Source organism: Leucopleurus acutus (genome assembly GCF_964270905.1).
Source record: "Leucopleurus acutus genome assembly, chromosome: 7".
Taxonomy (NCBI): domain Eukaryota; kingdom Metazoa; phylum Chordata; class Mammalia; order Artiodactyla; family Delphinidae; genus Leucopleurus; species Leucopleurus acutus.
In genome coordinates this window covers 19011966-19028506 of record NC_139150.1, presented here as the reverse complement: position 1 = coordinate 19028506, position 16541 = coordinate 19011966, and the positions used below count along the sequence as shown (strand labels likewise).

General features: G+C 44.9%; 1 protein-coding gene across 5 annotated transcripts in view; it reads right to left on the bottom strand.

Moving 5' to 3' along the window:
* Nucleotides 1-16541, bottom strand: part of TNC (tenascin C) — a 93743-nt gene that overhangs the window by 41394 nt on the left and 35808 nt on the right. For 3 of the 5 annotated variants that reach the window (XM_082842797.1, XM_082842798.1, XM_082842799.1), the window contains exons 7-10: nucleotides 12703-12972; nucleotides 11764-11949; nucleotides 11431-11520; nucleotides 9708-9971 (exon numbers count right to left, since the gene is read on the bottom strand). In XM_082842797.1, the coding sequence (XP_082698923.1) occupies nucleotides 9708-9971; nucleotides 11431-11520; nucleotides 11764-11949; nucleotides 12703-12972 (810 nt within the window). Of the gene's footprint in view, nucleotides 1-461; nucleotides 735-1778; nucleotides 2052-9707; nucleotides 9972-11430; nucleotides 11521-11763; nucleotides 11950-12702; nucleotides 12973-16541 lie in introns of all 5 variants that reach the window. The other 2 variants (XM_082842795.1, XM_082842796.1) reach the window with 1 other exon arrangement.

Genomic DNA, 16541 nt, shown 5'->3' with positions numbered 1-16541 from the left:
ACTCTGTTGGCACTAAAGCCAGGGCTTTTCTAGTCAGCCTTTGGAAATGAAAGATAGTTCTCAGAATTGTTCACAACTTCCATTCTTGGCATACAAATGGTGCTTTGGGGAGTCCTCTGATGCATTCTTAAAATGAGCTCAGATCAACGTTTATTTTTTCCCCACTCGCAGAGCGTGCTTTCCAACTTCTTAGCTATTACGACTGAAACTTGCTTTAAAAGAAAAGTCACCTCAATTTATATAAAAGAAGAGTAGGTGGAACTTTCCATGGAATTGGCTGCCACGCTAGGACTAGGACGCGGCCAAATAAGGGACAGGACCTTTGTATGGAAGCAGGGATGATTCACCGGTTATTTCCCACTGGGGTAGGGGCTGAACCCAGTTTAGAGGAGGGAAGAGCGTTGATGCCTCCTGAGCAGAGACAGTGGGAGGAAACAAATTAATGAAGTAGCCTAGAATACCTGTCAAGACTTCAACAGAGAGAGGGGTTGTGCTGAAGTCCCGAGTCACCCCGCGGATGGTGACGCTATAGTGAGTGTCTGCCTTGAGCCCAGGCAGGTCCACGGACCTCAGTCCTCCCGGGACAGTGAGGTTTTGGGCTGCCTCCTCTGTGTCAGTTTCCTGCACCTGAATGAGAAACTGCTCGTAGGCTCCTTCCGGAGCTGTCCAGTGGAGTTTGAGGGCATCCCAGCCCACCTCGGACACCGTGACCTCTCCCAAATGGGGAACTTCTCCTGGAGAAGGAGAAAAAACCAGGGAGATCAGCTCGGTGCTTTGAGACCACGTGGAGGGGTGGGATAGGGAGGGTGGGAGGGAGGGAGATGCAAGAGGGAGGAGATATGGGAACATATGTATATGTATAACTGATTCACTTTGTTATAAAGCAGAAACTAACACACCATTGTAAAGCAATTATACTCCAATAAAGATGTAAAAAAAAAAAAAAACGAATGGGCAAATGTTGAGATAGCAAATGCAAATAAAAAAGATAAAATATTTAAAAAAAGAACTAGTTCAACGATCAAATCACACACCAAGATCCAGGGACTCCTTAAGGAAAGAATAGGCTTTATATTACTTTTTTTTTGTTTTTAAATGTGACTCTTTAGATAACCATGCAGCTTCCTAAATTTGAGAAATAGAGCCAAGGGGGTGAGGCGTAGGAGAACATTTGTGATCTTATTTCATTAAGGAATTGCCCTAGCCTCCGGCAGACAAAGAGATTATTATTATTTTTTCCTTCTAAATATAATGCCTTAACATCCCTCACCAGGAGGGAGCCTGTTTGTGAAGCCAAAGGTCCCTGCCATTGGGGCTGTGTGTATAGTCCCCAGGCTGGGCTATGCACAGCCCCAGAGGCTGTGGTTCACGTCGGGTGCAGTGAGAAAGCTACCCCAGGAGTTGTGCGGCTTGATATCTTCCCATCATTAGGCACCATCGTGCTATTACTTAAGGTACTCAAATCTATTCAGAAACGAGTTGCGGGGCTTCCCAGGTGGGAAGTGGTTGAGAGTCCGCCTGCCGATGCAGGGGACACGGGTTCGTACCCCGGTCCGGGAAGATCCCACGTGCCGCGGAGCGGCTGGGCCTGTGAGCCATGGCCGCTGAGCCTGCGCGTCCGGAGCCTGTGCTCCGCAACGGGAGAGGCCACAACAGTGAGAGAGGCCCGCGTACCGCAAACAAAACAAAACAAAAACAAAAACGAGTTGCATCTGATTATCCTTGGGCGGGTTCCTGTTGGGAAAAACAGAAGCTATAGACAGAAAGGTAGGAGGTACCTGTGGAGGCCTCAGCAGAGAGCATTGGTGTTCTATGGCCCCGGATCACCCCGTAGATGGTGACTCTGTAAGGGGTGGCGGCCTTGAGGCCCTGGATGTCCGCAGCCCGCAGGCTGCCGGGCACCGTGAGGTTCTGAGCTGCCTCCACCCTGTTGGCCTCCTGCACCTGAATGACAAAATGCTCATAGGCCTGGTCAGCTGTGGTCCAGTTGAGTTTGAGGCCGTCCCAGCCAGCCTCGGTCACGGTGAGGTTTTCCATTTCAGGGGCGTGGTCTGAATAATGACAGAGACGGGGTCAGTTAAATCATTCCTGAAATGCTTTCCATCTGGGAGCTCAGAAATGGCAAACCCGCTGCCAATGCTGCGAGACCACGGGGGCCCCAAGGGCCACCTGCATCCCTGAGCCATGCTGTCGCCATCAGAACACCAACAGATAAATCAATAGAATACTTATTTTGCCTTGTTGTGTGTTTGACTTTTGAATACGGTGTTTTTCTACTGAGCAGTGTCCTGTGGATTTGGAAAATGCTACACGTCTGTGTTAGTACTGCTCTGGGCTGCAGTTTCCACTTTGGAAAGCGGCTCTCATCTTAAAGGTGAGATCATAGGAACAGCCTTCGGCTACGCTCGGGATCCTTGGCCTGAGCCGTCCAGCCTTCTGTGTTTTGAGGAAATTGCCTCCTCTTAGATTCTCTTCCTTTCCGTGCTTCCTCAGTCTCTCCTGGAAGGCATGTTTTAGTCTCTTTATGTTGGGATTTTTGTCAGTTTCTGGGGCTCAAATCAGTTTACATAAACCACTTCAGAAAGATCAGAGATAAATTAACACAGTACAAGTAAGACTGTCCAGAGGAAGTCACTGAGTCTTTGCAAAGCTGTCCCTCATTGGATAGAAAGAAAGACTGAGGCCCTGGGAGAAATAGCTTATTAAGCTCAGTTAAAACTTGCCGTCTTTATTCATCTCTAGAATGAGCAAAGCACAGAACGTTCACTTGTCTGAATGCATATGCCTTCAAGGTGATAATTTGCCCAGGGCAGAGCCTAAATGGACTTTGCATCACCTAGGAAGAAAGGATTTTCTCTGGAAACAGATCCTCTAAACAACAGAGTAAGAACTGCCTTGAGCTCATTTAGGTGAACAAATTGTTTCTCTCTATATGCCTCACATTGGCTGCTCCTTTCAAATCAGCCCTATCTGTCCATTAAAGCAGACGTCTCACTTGAAAACCTTAGCTTGCAGTTGGATAGAAGATATCCTTTCAGAGGGGAAACTGTTTCTTTTCAAGAATCTGTTTGATTCAGACTTTTCTACGTTCTGGGGAAGGTTCTTCCTAATTGTTCCATTTTGGCAAAGCTGACACTCCTTCAAATCTTGTTTGATCTAGAACAGCGGTCTGCCAACTATGATCTGAGGGTCAAATCCAGCCTGCTGCCTCTCTTGGTAATAAGTGAGCTGACGAGTTTTTAAATTTTTAAATGGTTGGAAAAATCCAAAGAAGAATACTTCATGACAGATGAAAGTATATGAAATTCAAATTTTGATGTCATAAGTAAAATCTCATTGGCGCTCAGCCGTGCCTGCACAGTTACACATTGCTGATGGCTGCTTGTGTGCTGCAGTGGCACAGTAGAGGAGTTGAGACCGAGACCATATGGCCTGAAAAGTCTAAAATACTGTCTGGCCCTTTCAGAAAACGTTTGCCATACCTGACCTTGACCTTCATTCTACAGATCCCTCATTCAACCCAAATCTGTGTCCTGGAGCCCTTATCCAAGACCCCATAGCAGTTCTTAACCACACAAACATGATCTAGGTGAGAAAAAGAGGCCCCCAAGCTCCAAGTGATGTATCTACTTGTGGGGAAAGAAAGGGGAAAAGCTCAGCTATCTTTTAACCCAGTGGCCCTTGTGAGGCCAGGAGCAGTGCTCCAGTTGTAGCAATCATCTCCTTGACCTTGGGATTTCAGCACAACTAAACTCAGGAGTGTGTCCTTTTCAAAGATTCCAAGAGCCCTCATGCATGAAGAGACATCAGACAAAAACCAACCTAACCCAAACTGTAAAGTTAAGGAAATGAACTCTGTGGCCCATAAACTCTCCTTTTTATCCCCCTTTCTTATTTTTTTTCTCCTGCTGCTGTCAAAACTTCTTGTCAAGAACCTAGCTGACATTGATAGTTGACCCCCCCTTGTGTGAATTAAGTCAGTGTTTCCTCTCAGGTAACTGCCTTTTAAGTTCTTTCTCTAATTATGACATAAAGCATATTTTTTTCCATGAAAGAGATTTCAGGTACCAGGTTGCAAGAGATGTGGGGAGAATTACCTAACTGGGGGAGGGAGGGGTTATGGAGGGGTTACAGGTCGTCTATTAAGCTGTTGTAGTAAAGATGGTTGGAGAGAGGAGGAGATCCACATTAGAAAATGTCTCTTCCTCACGAGAACCATTGTTTTCTTTAAATCAGCTTTTTTATATGCCACGGATACTTTATACAATGTCCTTCACATCCTGCTTCATCTCTTCTTACAGTGGATAGAGTAATTTTCATAAAATGTCATGTTGCTCAGTAAATGGTAATAGTCATGGTGATGATACTTCCACCAAAATTTTTGGCTATTCTTCCACTTTTGTGTGTGTGGGGGGCGGGGGGGGGTTAGGCAGATCAAGAAAAAAAAAATAGTTATATTTAGTGCTGTGACCGTGACCACTGCTGGGTGGGTGCTTTTGGTGCCCGACCCAAAACCCTTCACTAAACAAATGCTAGACAGATAAGTAAAAGGTGTAACTTCAATGAATAAAATCAGTAGATAAATTAAAGGGAGGCAGGTAAGAATTATGAAAACAGAGGGAAAAACGTGAATAAAAATACAGCAGACAACAGTCGAGATCGAGACCAGAGGCTTCTCATTAATGCGGACTCTGCATTTCAACAGCAAATGACACACTTGTGGGCTTACGGCCCCAGAAGCCCAGTGTTTCCGTTGTATAGTTCCATAGTGAATTTCTTGGCCTTTCTTTATGAAAAGGCTGTTGTCTTTTTCTTCCAGCTGTGCACTGGCATCTACCCTCTGAACAATGTCAGTGGGCCTGGGAAATCAGAATTTCAAAATCCCATTTCTGTGCTCATGGTGAGTTGACCAGCTGGCCTGGGGGAATTTCTGGCTGTGCCAACTTTAAATCTTTAGATTTCCACCATCTTGTAGATGGTAATTACCAAGTGCTGACTGATGAGGAATCCACTTTTAGTGCTCACCGATGGGGGAGAGAGTGATTCTCCAACAGCAGCGGGATGGCCAAATTCAAGCCTCAGGACCCCTAAGGGTAGATTAAATTGCTTGGATCTCATCTTGTAAAGTTAATTGAAATTAAAAGCCTTGCCTTAAAACTTTCTGGTGACTCTTCACACTGTCAAGAATGAAACCCAAGCCCCTCGGCATGATATTCACTGCGCTTTGTAGATGGTACTGATAATGTCTGTAACCCTGTACCCTGTTATCCCCAGCTCCATCATACAGCAGGACTGTATGGCTGGTGTTTCACTAACATGAAGTTTCTCATGCCTTTGAGCTTCTCACATACTGTTCCTCCAGCTGGAAATGTCGTCACTCCCTTCTCCACTTGCCCAACTCATTTTCCTTTTTTAGGATTCAGCCAAGTATCACCTCTTCCAAAAAGCCTTCTCTGATACGCTGCCTTCACTTTGCTCAGGTCTGGGATGGGTATCTGCCTCTGTGCTCCTGTAGCTTCCCACACTTTCCTCTAAGCAGACTAGTTACGTTCCTATAATTTTGGTTTTGGTTCTGTCATTCTCACTGCAATGTGTGTCATTTCCTGAGTGGAGGGGTTGTGTCTTTCTGTTCTCTATACCAGCACTGCCTGACCCATGGCAGGTAAGAAATAAATACTTGTTGCATGGATAGATATTTGACTAAATTTCAGTTTGCTCCATGAGAAAATCAAAATGGAAAATTAGAGCAGAATGTTTTCTATTACTTGCAGCTGTGGCTAAAAACAAAATTCCACCTCTCTGCTTCCCAAACCCTTGAGAATTACTGGGGTATCACTGTCAAGTCTTACGCGGTGTGGGAGGATGCTTTATTGGCCTTGGGTTTCTGCATATCCTCCCTGCTTTATGGCCCTTACTGCTCAAAGAAAATCATGGCCTCCACTTCAAGCAGGGTGTTGTTGAGTTTATTAGAATACAGATATGGGGCCAGAGGGGGAGATGCCTGGCACAGACTCATTTTGTTCAATGCTAACAGGGATAGTACCTTTTTTCTTTCTTTCCTTCCTTTTTCCCCCCTCCATCCCTTTCTCCTTCCCCCCATCCTTCCTTCTTTCTTTCCTTCCATTTTTATCCAGAGTAAGCTTAATTAAAGACTCCAGGAGAACGACTTCCCTTCCCTTAATCCTTAAGAGAGAGAATTTGGGCCTTTGATACAGAGGTGAAAGAAAAAGACCAGAAGATTCAGTGGAAATACTGCCTCTGGAGGAGCTGGAGTCCCCAGATGCTCGTGAAGCACATGCCCCGTGTTTGGCTGTGTTCAGGGCACTGGGGCTGCAGCGCTGGATGAAGGAGACAGAGTCCTTTCTGGCTAGAAGTAGGAGGCAGGCCGTAGGTGAGTAAACCAACGAGTGAGTGACGTCAGGCAAGTGTCATGAGGGACTCTGGAGCAGCATGAAGGGGTAAATCAGGATAGGGCACCGTTTTAGACTGGTTGACAGAGAGGTCTGTTGAGATGAGACTTGAGCTGAATGACATGAGGGAGGTGCTAGGTGTAGAACTGGGAGAAGAGTGGTATCTAGGCAGCAGGAGTAGCATGTGCAAAGGCCCTGAGGTAGGAGCAGGCTTGGCATGCTTAAGGAACAGCGAGAAGGCCAGGGTGACCATGGTGAAATGAGCAAGGGGACAAGTAGTGGGAGTGAGGTCAGAGAGATGGGAAGGACCAGACTCCGCAGGGCTGTGTAGCCTGTGATAGGGTCTTCTTTGCATTGTATTTCAGGTGTGATGGGCAGCTAGGTGAAGCATACTTTTAACTTAACTTGGTGCTGCCTCAAGGAAAAGGCTTGGGCTTTGGCTCAATGCCGCGACTAGAGCCCTGGAATTCTCTGGGAAGAACGCTTTGGGGCAGCCAATTTCACATCTTCTCTGTAAAACCCACAGACAATGAGCGACACTTTGCAGACTTCTGCTATTCAGAGTCGAGTAATGCAGAGCTGGGAATCCCTTTCTTCTGACCTTTGAACCTACAACCCTTTGACATTTCAGGACTCATAACCACATGGTACCTTCCTCTAAGCGCTCCCACTTTTCCTGTTTCTTTTTTCTCCCCATGTGTTTACCAAGGCCGGGTGCCTGGACTTCTGCTTCTTTACGCCTTCCACAGCATAGTCCTGCTTGCCTAGTTACAGCAAGTGAAGGTGTCTGTTTACTAGACAGTTACCTCCTTGGAAGCACAGACTTGTCTTCATGGCTGTAGTTTCCCCGGGACCTAGCACGGAGCATGGTTGTAGTGCATTACTGACTGAGTAAATGAAGGAGATATTTACTGGGAAGATATTGTAGGAGATATTTATTGGGAAGATAGACTTCAGGAGATGGAGAGAAATGTCCACCTCACTTTTAATAAAATAAAATCGTTCTATGGAGAAAGCCATAGAGAGAAATATTCTAGAGACAATGGGGGAAGAGCCCATAGAAGGGACTTTGCACATTTTTCCTGTAATGAAGAATGTCTTTAAATATGCAACGTGATTTCTTTGAAACAGTGTTAAGGAGGCACGGCTGGGGAAAAGAAACCACTGAGCCCTTGGGATGCCAAAACTGGGCTCTTAGTTAGAGACAAAGGAATTCCAGCCTGTGATTCACTTGAAAGCTTTCATCTCCCTGAGCGGCTAAAGCCTGGGGATTCCCTGCTGGAGATAGGAGATAAAGTGGCTATAGCCAGAGGGTAAGATGATTGAGTGGAGATAGGAAACTGTCTTTAATCTAGCATTTGTAAAACTCAGGGAAAAGTGAAGAGAGAGGGAAAGAGAGAGAGAGGGAGGGAGGGAGAGGAGGAGGGAAGAGAAGAAGAAATTCCCTCTCTTGTTTCTCCGATTCATTTGTGGTCCCTTCGCATCTTATAACAAACCCATGTTTATAAAGCTGAACCATTGAAATCTCTACCGTAGATTTATTTCTTCCCCAATTTATCCTCCCCTCCCCCCGCACCTATGATCAAGCTACCCACCCCCCACCACCACGCATCCTTGACGATCATCTCATAGCTGCGTGGGAAGCAGTCCATGCACAGAGTCAACAGAATTGAGCACCTGAGCTCACTTTAGACTTTCTGAAGAGGCTACTCTTTGTCTACTAAATACCCCTTCTCTCTCTCTCCCTTACAAACTACCACAATTTTATGTGGGCAGCAACATGCTCCACCAGCAGACTACCTTCCCTAGACTTACTTATAGCTAGAAGTGGCCAGTGAAATGCAAGTAGAAGTCATTGGTGAGGTTTCCAGAAAGACTCTCATCTAGAAGTTACTTTTTTTTTTTTGGTTTTGGCTCTTCCTTCTTCGTGCTGCCTAGAGCACAAATGTGAAGGCTGTACTGAAGTAGCCGTATTGTGACGTGGAGGCGACTTTGCAAATGGAAGCCAAGAACTAAGACTAGTGAAACAGAAAGCTAGAAGGAGCCCAGATCCCCGATCATTTGGAACTGCTGTGCTATCCCTGAGCCACCTATAACCGCAGACTGACTTTATGAGAGAGGAAACCAACTTGTATCTTGCTTAAGTGACCGTTATTTGAGATTTCTGTTATATGCATGTGAAAGTATCCATAAACGACAAAGACGCTTCAAGGCATTTCCAAATATGCCCGTCAGTGCAACACATTTTCTGCTTATGGAGACTCAGCTGGAATAGCATCTCTGCCAAGACACCGTCCCTGGCTGCTCCTGCCTCCCCCATTCACTCCCTTTCCTCGGCTGAGTGCTGCCCAGTCACTCCCTTTCCTTGCTTGAGTGCTGTCTGACATCCATCTGGTCTTCCCCCAGGGACTGTGAGTAAGCGCACATGAGTCAGAATAGCAGTGCTAAGTACATAACCCATTTTTTTCCCCTCCAGTATCAGCATACCACAATATATTCAGTGGGTTCTCAATACATACTTACTTATTGAATTGAAACTAAAGACTATTACTTGTCAGACCCTGAAGAAGTAACATTTTTCCCCTGAACCTCTTGAATATTTGGGGGCCAAAGTTAAATGTGTATATTTTCATATAGGAAGAACTGATTTTTTTTCTCAATTTAGCCATTGAGAAAATATGGAAGCAGGTACAAAGAACAGGATACTTGGGCTAGAAGGGATACTGGAGGTCAGGATTAAGCTGTCGTGGAAAAACAAAGTTCACCTCTTAATGACCAAGAGAAAATGAGAAGGCCACCGTGGAAGGCTCAAAGGACCGTGTGCAATGTTTCAGGTAACCTGAGAGGAAAGCAAAAGACCTGGAATAAAAACAATTAATGGGAAAAAAACAAGGAATTATTCCCAACATCTTGGTCATCTAGAAAAGAAATAAAATGAAAAGTTAATTAATTGTGCTAAAGAGGGAGGAAAATGAGAAAAATTTAAAAGATTCTGTGAAATGCACAAAATTAAAGAAAAGAACCAAAGACAAACACAAACTTTGATGCTTTAAGTTCTCCTAGGAGGAGATATTTAAAAACCACTTTGCTTGCCCAGCTAGGCAACTTTGCTGTTGATGAGTTGACAAGAGGAAAAGATACGTAAGTAACTCTTTCAAATGGGATTTAGAGCAGTCACGAGTAGAGACATCCCCACGTCTTCCCATCTGGTCTTCTCATTTGAAGACAATCTGGCTGATGGGTCTGCAACCTCAGAATCAACAGAGGGTGCGGCGAGAGCTCAGAGGCTGACCTCACCTGTGGATGCCTGTACCCGTGCAGGCTTGCTCTTGTGCCTGCCCTTCTCTGCTGTAAGGAGGATGGTGTATTCCTGCCCAGGTTCCAGGCCTTTCAGGACGTAGGAGGTGGTGCCTCTGGGGAGCTGCACCTCCACTGGCTGGCCCGAGGGAAGACTGTAGTTTAGGCGGTAACGGTCACACTTGGCCAGTGGCGCCTGCCAGAGCAGGGTCAAGCTGGTCTCCGTAGTTTCAGAAACCCGAAGGTCCCTGGGCGCGTCCAGGTCTGGGAGGAAAACAGAGAGTTGAACACCCTTCAGGCTTCAGGGCAGGACTGCTTCTGGGGCTGAAAGCTGGTTGTGGGCTACAGTCCTAGGTCTGCCGTAGCGCTGTGTGGCTTCAGGTGACTCAGCTGTCTGAGTCTCAGTTTTCACCTTTGTGAGATGCTGTTATTGTACGGTACCTCACTGAGTTTTTGAAAGATTAAAAATAATATAGTGATATATCCATACCATGAAGGGATACTCAATCAAATGCCTTTAAAAGGAACTGATTATTGATACAAGACACAATTTGGATGGATCTCAAGAGAATTATTCTTAGCGAAAAAGCCAGTCTCTAAAGGTTGCATATTGTATGATTCCTTTTATGTAGCATTCTTGAAATAACAAAATTGGATGAAGCCCAGATCAGTGATTGCCAAGGATTAAGGTGAAGGGGAGGGTGGGAGTTGCCTTGGCTATAGAAAAGTGTATAGCAAGAGCGATCCTTGGGATTGGAACTATTTGGTGTCTGACTGTAGTGGTAGATTCCAAAATCTACAAGTGATAACAAGTGGTAGCTTCCAAAATCTACAAGTGATAACACAGAACTAAATACACACACACACACACACACACAGCTGAGTGAAATCTGAATAAAGTTGATAGACTGTATCAATGTCAGTTTCCTGGTTGTGATAGTGTTCTGCAGTTACACAAATTTTACCAACGGGGGGAACTAGACAAAGGGTACAGATCTCTCTGTATTCTTTCTTACACTGCATGTGAATCCACAATTACCTCCAAATGAAAGATAAAAAAGAATATGTATAAGTGCTCAGCATTGGATCCTACATAATGATCTCCCCACACCAGCCACCCTCATCATCACAGTCCGGGGGGAGATAAGCAGGAGGCTGGTGGAGAGGTAAAGGGAAGAGTTTTCTTTCTTTACAAATTTTCCAGAAAGAACAAACAAACTTGCAGAAAGAATCAGTGGCCTCAAATCATGTAGCCCCTCAGCATCCTCCCTCAGAGGCTGGAGCTGCAGGATGCAATACGTAAGAGCAAAGATTGCCTTAAACTACGCTCCTGCCACTTATAATTTATGTGATGAGGGTATGCAATATAAGTTAAGTGTTTGCTAAGAGAAAAGCCCCCAGATGTGTTTTGATTAGTCAGTGGTTTATAAAAAATTGAATCAGTTGCCAACTTTCAAAAGTTTGTAGATCTCTTATAAAGTCTGGTTCCAATTTTTTGTAAAATATCCCGTCCCCCTTCCTGCGTAGAGAGTAGCGTTAGGATCATTCACGTGGGGAGTGCCTATGCTACTTTGGAATGTGGACATCTGGGCTGGATGATCCTAGAAGCCCCACCTCCCTCTGGGCATCTACTGTTTCTTTTTAAGTAGGTTTCCTGCCTCCTGGACCCTGTTGTGTCTGCTGATGGTAGTCCCGTGGAGGTGGGAATCCAGGCGGGCCTCACCTGTGGCCGCATTGATGGTGGCTGGGTCACTCTCCTTGTCCCCCTTCACGGCAGACACTCCAATACCATATTCGGTTCCTGGCCTCAGACCTAAGAGAGAACATGCAGGTTGAGATTCAGCCCAAAACTGGACAGACTTTCAGAAGGCCATAAAAATGGCCCTGAACTAGTCCCTGAAGGCTACGATTTCTCAATGTCTGGACTGTTTCACAGCCTGACTCACTGATGCCCAAGTGAGATGGGTAGCTGGGAACCGTTTTTATTCCCTCTCTGGAGGGTTGCAACGTGGGGACATGCCCCCAGGGCCAGTTGGGTCAGGGACGCGGACCTCACCTGTGAGTGTAGTTTTGGTTGTGGTTTGTTGCCTCCTGGGGACTTCTACCTCGGCATGGTCACCTCCGGAGATGGGTGCGTACTTAATTCTGTAATTGTCGGCGGCCGCCTTGACGTTCCTCCACTCCAGGGTGATGCTGTTGTCTGTCTGGGAGATGCGGCGGAGGTTTCTGGGCGCATCCAGGCCTGTTTGGGAGAGGAAGGGGCATTGGTATTGAGAACACCAGGCACCAGGAGAGAGGGAGTCCTTGACAGTTCAAGGTGAGACATGAAAGGTGCCTGCCATTGGAGAGAAATGACAGAATTGCCCACACACTTCTCTGGTTCAATAGTTAATGCACACATCTAAACGAATACTACATACTTGACACTTTCCTGATTATTAAAGCACATGTTACCTCAATCATTCACGTTTTCCACCGATTTCGTGCTTAATAAAAACTGTACAGAAACTTGCAAATAAGCTCTGTGACTGTAAGAACAGGTTTGTTGTATTCATCACTGGATTTTTAATAACTCATACGGAGCTTACCGAGCTCTGAAAAACTATTTAGTGAATGAATGATTGACACTTTGGTACTTTTAAGATAGTGCTGTAGGCTAAGAGGTTAGAAGGCATCTTTGTCATTTATGTTTTCCATATACTGCATTTTATTATTAAAATATTTATTTAAATTTTGTTTTAACCAAAATGTCTGAGAATCTCAGACCAGAATCTTCTATGTAGGCAAAAATTTTCTTTTGCCTTAGAAGGTTATTTGGGGTAATATTAATCAATCAATTGCTACAGTATTTTAAAATAAAACTTAAAGGAATGAAAATCCCCTTTCCATTGTTTCCACTGTAAAAGGAGCCTGGAAGACACCCCGACATGTAGTGGGGATGGGAGTCTGGCAATCTTTCCTCTCCTGGGGCTGTTAGCAGGGGGAGGCCCGTTACCTGTTGTGAAGGTCTCTCTGGCGGGGCTGCTAGACATGTCGGCCCTGTGGGAGATGAGGGAAACCTCGTACTCTGTGTCTGGCTTCAGGTTCCCGATGGAGTACTGGTTCTCCTCGTGTGTGAGGTCGATGCTGGTTCGGTCGCCTGGCACATCTTTGATCCCGTATGTGAGCTCAATGCTGTCGATCTCGGCCAGGGGCTTGGACCAGGTGATCAGAGCAGTGGTGTCCGTAACGTCTTTCACTTCGATCTGGCTGGGGGCGTCCAAGCCTGTGACAGGCAGGGGACAGAGGGGTTTCAGAGGTCAGGGCCAGTGCCAAGGGCTGAGCAGAAAGAGGGCTTGTAGCCTTCCAGATCCGTGAGCGTACGTTCAGGTGCGTACTGGCCAACTGACCTTATTTTGTCTTTCGGAACCTCAATTTCCTGTTTGCTATGCTATGAGTAGGGATGATGACAATTATCTTGTAGGGTTTCTGTTTTTTCAAACATTAAAGGAAATAATGCATGTGGAGCATCTAGCGCATGGCCTGCAATGTAGTGGTTATATGATAAATGGTTGTGACTGTATTATCATCATCATCATCATCATCATCATCATACGTTGAAGAAACACACTTACGGGCTACTTCACTTGAAAAACATTGACTTAGCCTCTATGGTTTTTTAATTAGGCAGAACTCCCTAATTGGTAACTTCTCTATCCAAATAATGAAACAGAAAAGTGAGGCAATGACTGTCTTGACAATGCATGGAAAGTTAGTTTTGATGAAAATAATTCAAGCAAGAAAGTCACGGCCATCTCAGGCCTTGCGTGTCTCTGAGGCCGCATCTTGGCCCTTCCTCCTGCCCTGCTGCGCGCCTCCGGCCCCACCCGCTCTGGGCTTCCTGCTCTGACAGCATACTTCTCCGAGCGCGCCGTGTTGTTCCTCACCCCCGGCCTCTACACCTGCTGTTCCTCTGTTTCTTCTTCCTGAGATTGCTCCTCTCCCTCTAAAAATCTCCTATTCATCCTTCAAAATCCCACCCATATGTCACTTTCTAACAAGAACCATGGTCTGACCCTGTTGCAAACAGATAACCACATACTCCTTCCCCTAGGGGTATAAAGTTTCAGTTTGCAAGACGATTAAGTTCTAGAGGTCTGCTGTACAGCATTATGCCTCTGGTCGACAGTACTCTATTGTGCACGTAAAAACGTGTTAAGAGGGTAGGTCTTCGCTTAAGTGTTCTTACCACAATCAAAAGTAAGAGCTTCCTAGGATTGTGCTTTTCTCCCTATTCTGTAAGAAATTTCTCACAGTTTATTCAAACCGTATTATACAATCTAGATAGGGTCATTCAGAGAGTCGGTCTTTGACCTTTTTTTTTTTTTTTAAACTAGATCCTTACTCTATCTACAATTTCCCCTTTCTTCTTTGCCTTTAATATTTATTTATTTATTTTTGGCTGTGTTGGGTCTTCATTTCTGTGCGAGGGCTTTCTCTGGTTGTGGCAAGCGGGGGCCACTCCTCATCGCGGTGCACGGGCCTCTCACTGTCGCGGCCTCTCGTTGCGGAGCACAGGCTCCAGTCGCGCAGGCTCAGTAGTTGTGGCTCACGGGCCTAGTTGCTCCGCGGCATGTGGGATCCTCCCAGACCAGGGCACGAACCCGCGTCCCCTGCATCGGCAGGCAGATTCTCAACCACTGCGCCACCAGGGAAGCCCCGGTCTTTGACCTTTTTGAATCCCGAGTGTCGCATCAGGCTTTGCCATTTATCTTTACTCTTTTTTTTTCTAATTAGATAATTTTAATGCATTAAAACATTATATAGTAAAACATACCAGGCTGAAAATTAAGATATTAAAGCATTCAGTCAATGTTTCTTCATTTTTTTAAATAGTTAAGTTTGTGATTTCAGCACTGGTTGAGGAAACAATATCAAATGAAAGGAACTTGGTTTTATAAAGGGGAATGAGGAGGAGGAGGAATAATTCATAGCTGATTGTGAGAAACCTGCAGAGTCTAGTTTTTGAACTCTATGAGTTGCCACATTAGTCTCAGCTCACAGATGTTGAAGCCGTGAAATCCACAATGAAAATAATACTGCAATTCAGCAGTGAAGCCTCCCGTCCTATGATCTTCAAGGTGCTAGGAAACACCTGAACCATACCTACTACCTTTCTTAACAGGCTTTTCATTAAAGAAGTTGAGATACAGTCAAGGACACCGATCTCGCCCTAGGTTCAGAACCCTTCAATACAGGAGATTAACATTGTCTTGTGTTCAGTATGTGTCAAGCACAGTGCTTTGTCGTTTAAGTCTTAACTCTCGTGACTATGCCGTAGGAAGATATATGAACCCGGTTTCCAGATGGTGGGTCTAAGGCTTAAAGAAGTGGATCTACCCAAGGTGATGGTTATTGGTGAAGCTGAAATTCAAGCTCAGGACTGTTTGGATCCAAAGCCCAGGCTCTTTCTCCTTTAAATGATGGCTCTCAAAAATATTTACATATCAGAAATGGTTGTCATACAATCTCTATATAGAGCTGAGAGGGAAGGAGCTAAATATGAAATTTTTAAGATCCTTTAAATCTGGAAAAAGATCAGGTATCAGCAAAAGAAACAGGTAAGTATCTGCCTCTCAGTGTTGTTATTTATGTGATTATGAAACTTCAAATGTTGGGATGTTTGTCCTTCAAGAAGAAGAAAATAAAGCAGCCAGTTCCTAAATTTAGATTAAAAAGAAAAGGGCAGATGAAAGAAATGTCTTTTGTATTTTTAATGGGCCGTCTCTATAGCAAATAAGCATTTGCTTAATCTTTTCTATGGCTTTCTGGTGATCTAATGATTTTTCCTTGTTGGTACCCACCTTCTACCTACCACAGTGCGATGTTGTCAGGATGATGGAAAACACTTGCTTATAAAAAAGACAGTCTTATGAATTGGATCTGAGTTAAACAAAATGTGCAAATATTTAAATGCAAGATGTTCTTTCTTGTCATTAGTAAACAGATTTAAATTGTCCAATCACCCCCTGCCAAGAAGAGTCAGTACCTTAGATAGTTGGCACGTATACTATCTTGAAGAAGATAAAGAGATTTTCCCAAATGTCAGTGCAAATTTTATTTGCTTATTTATTTATAAAAATTTGCTTCTTGATAGAACAACTCCAAATTCAGGATTTTTATTCCCCCCACCAAATGATCTAGCAGTGCCAAGTCCTACTCTACACCCAAGAAGTTCTGATCTCTTTAGCACTGAGTCACATTTTATCTAAGTTCCTGTTGAAGACATGGAATCAACACTCTACATAACCCGGAGCCTAGTCAATGTTACCGGAAATGGGGTTAAAATCATAAAAGTAAACCCAGGCTTAAAATTCTGGCCCTGATAGCATTAACCGTGTGGTGTTAGTTAAACTGATTCAGCTTCTTTAAGCCTCAGTTTTGACTCTTGAAAAATAATAGCATTAATATTGTCCCTACCTTTTCCATAGGACTGGGTACTAATATTGAATCCGATAGTATGGTAGATTATTTGCTAGAGTCTCACTTATTTGTTTTCCTGTATCAGTGCCCCTTTGCAATGTCACTTTGAAGCTTCTCACATAAAGAGATGGATCTTTTCCCCCACCCCTTCAATCTGGACTGGCGTTGAGATTGGCTTTGATGGAAGTGACCCAGTGTCTTTTGTGAGCCTGCTCAGCTGCCGTGAGATCAGGCCCAGGCTAGCCCACCGGAGGCTGAGGGACCATGTGAGGCAGAAGGGCACCGTCCTGGCTGAGGCCATCCTGGGCCAACCAGCCCCCAGCCCATACAGATGCATAAGTGAGTCCAGTCAAGAACAGAAGAACTGTCCAA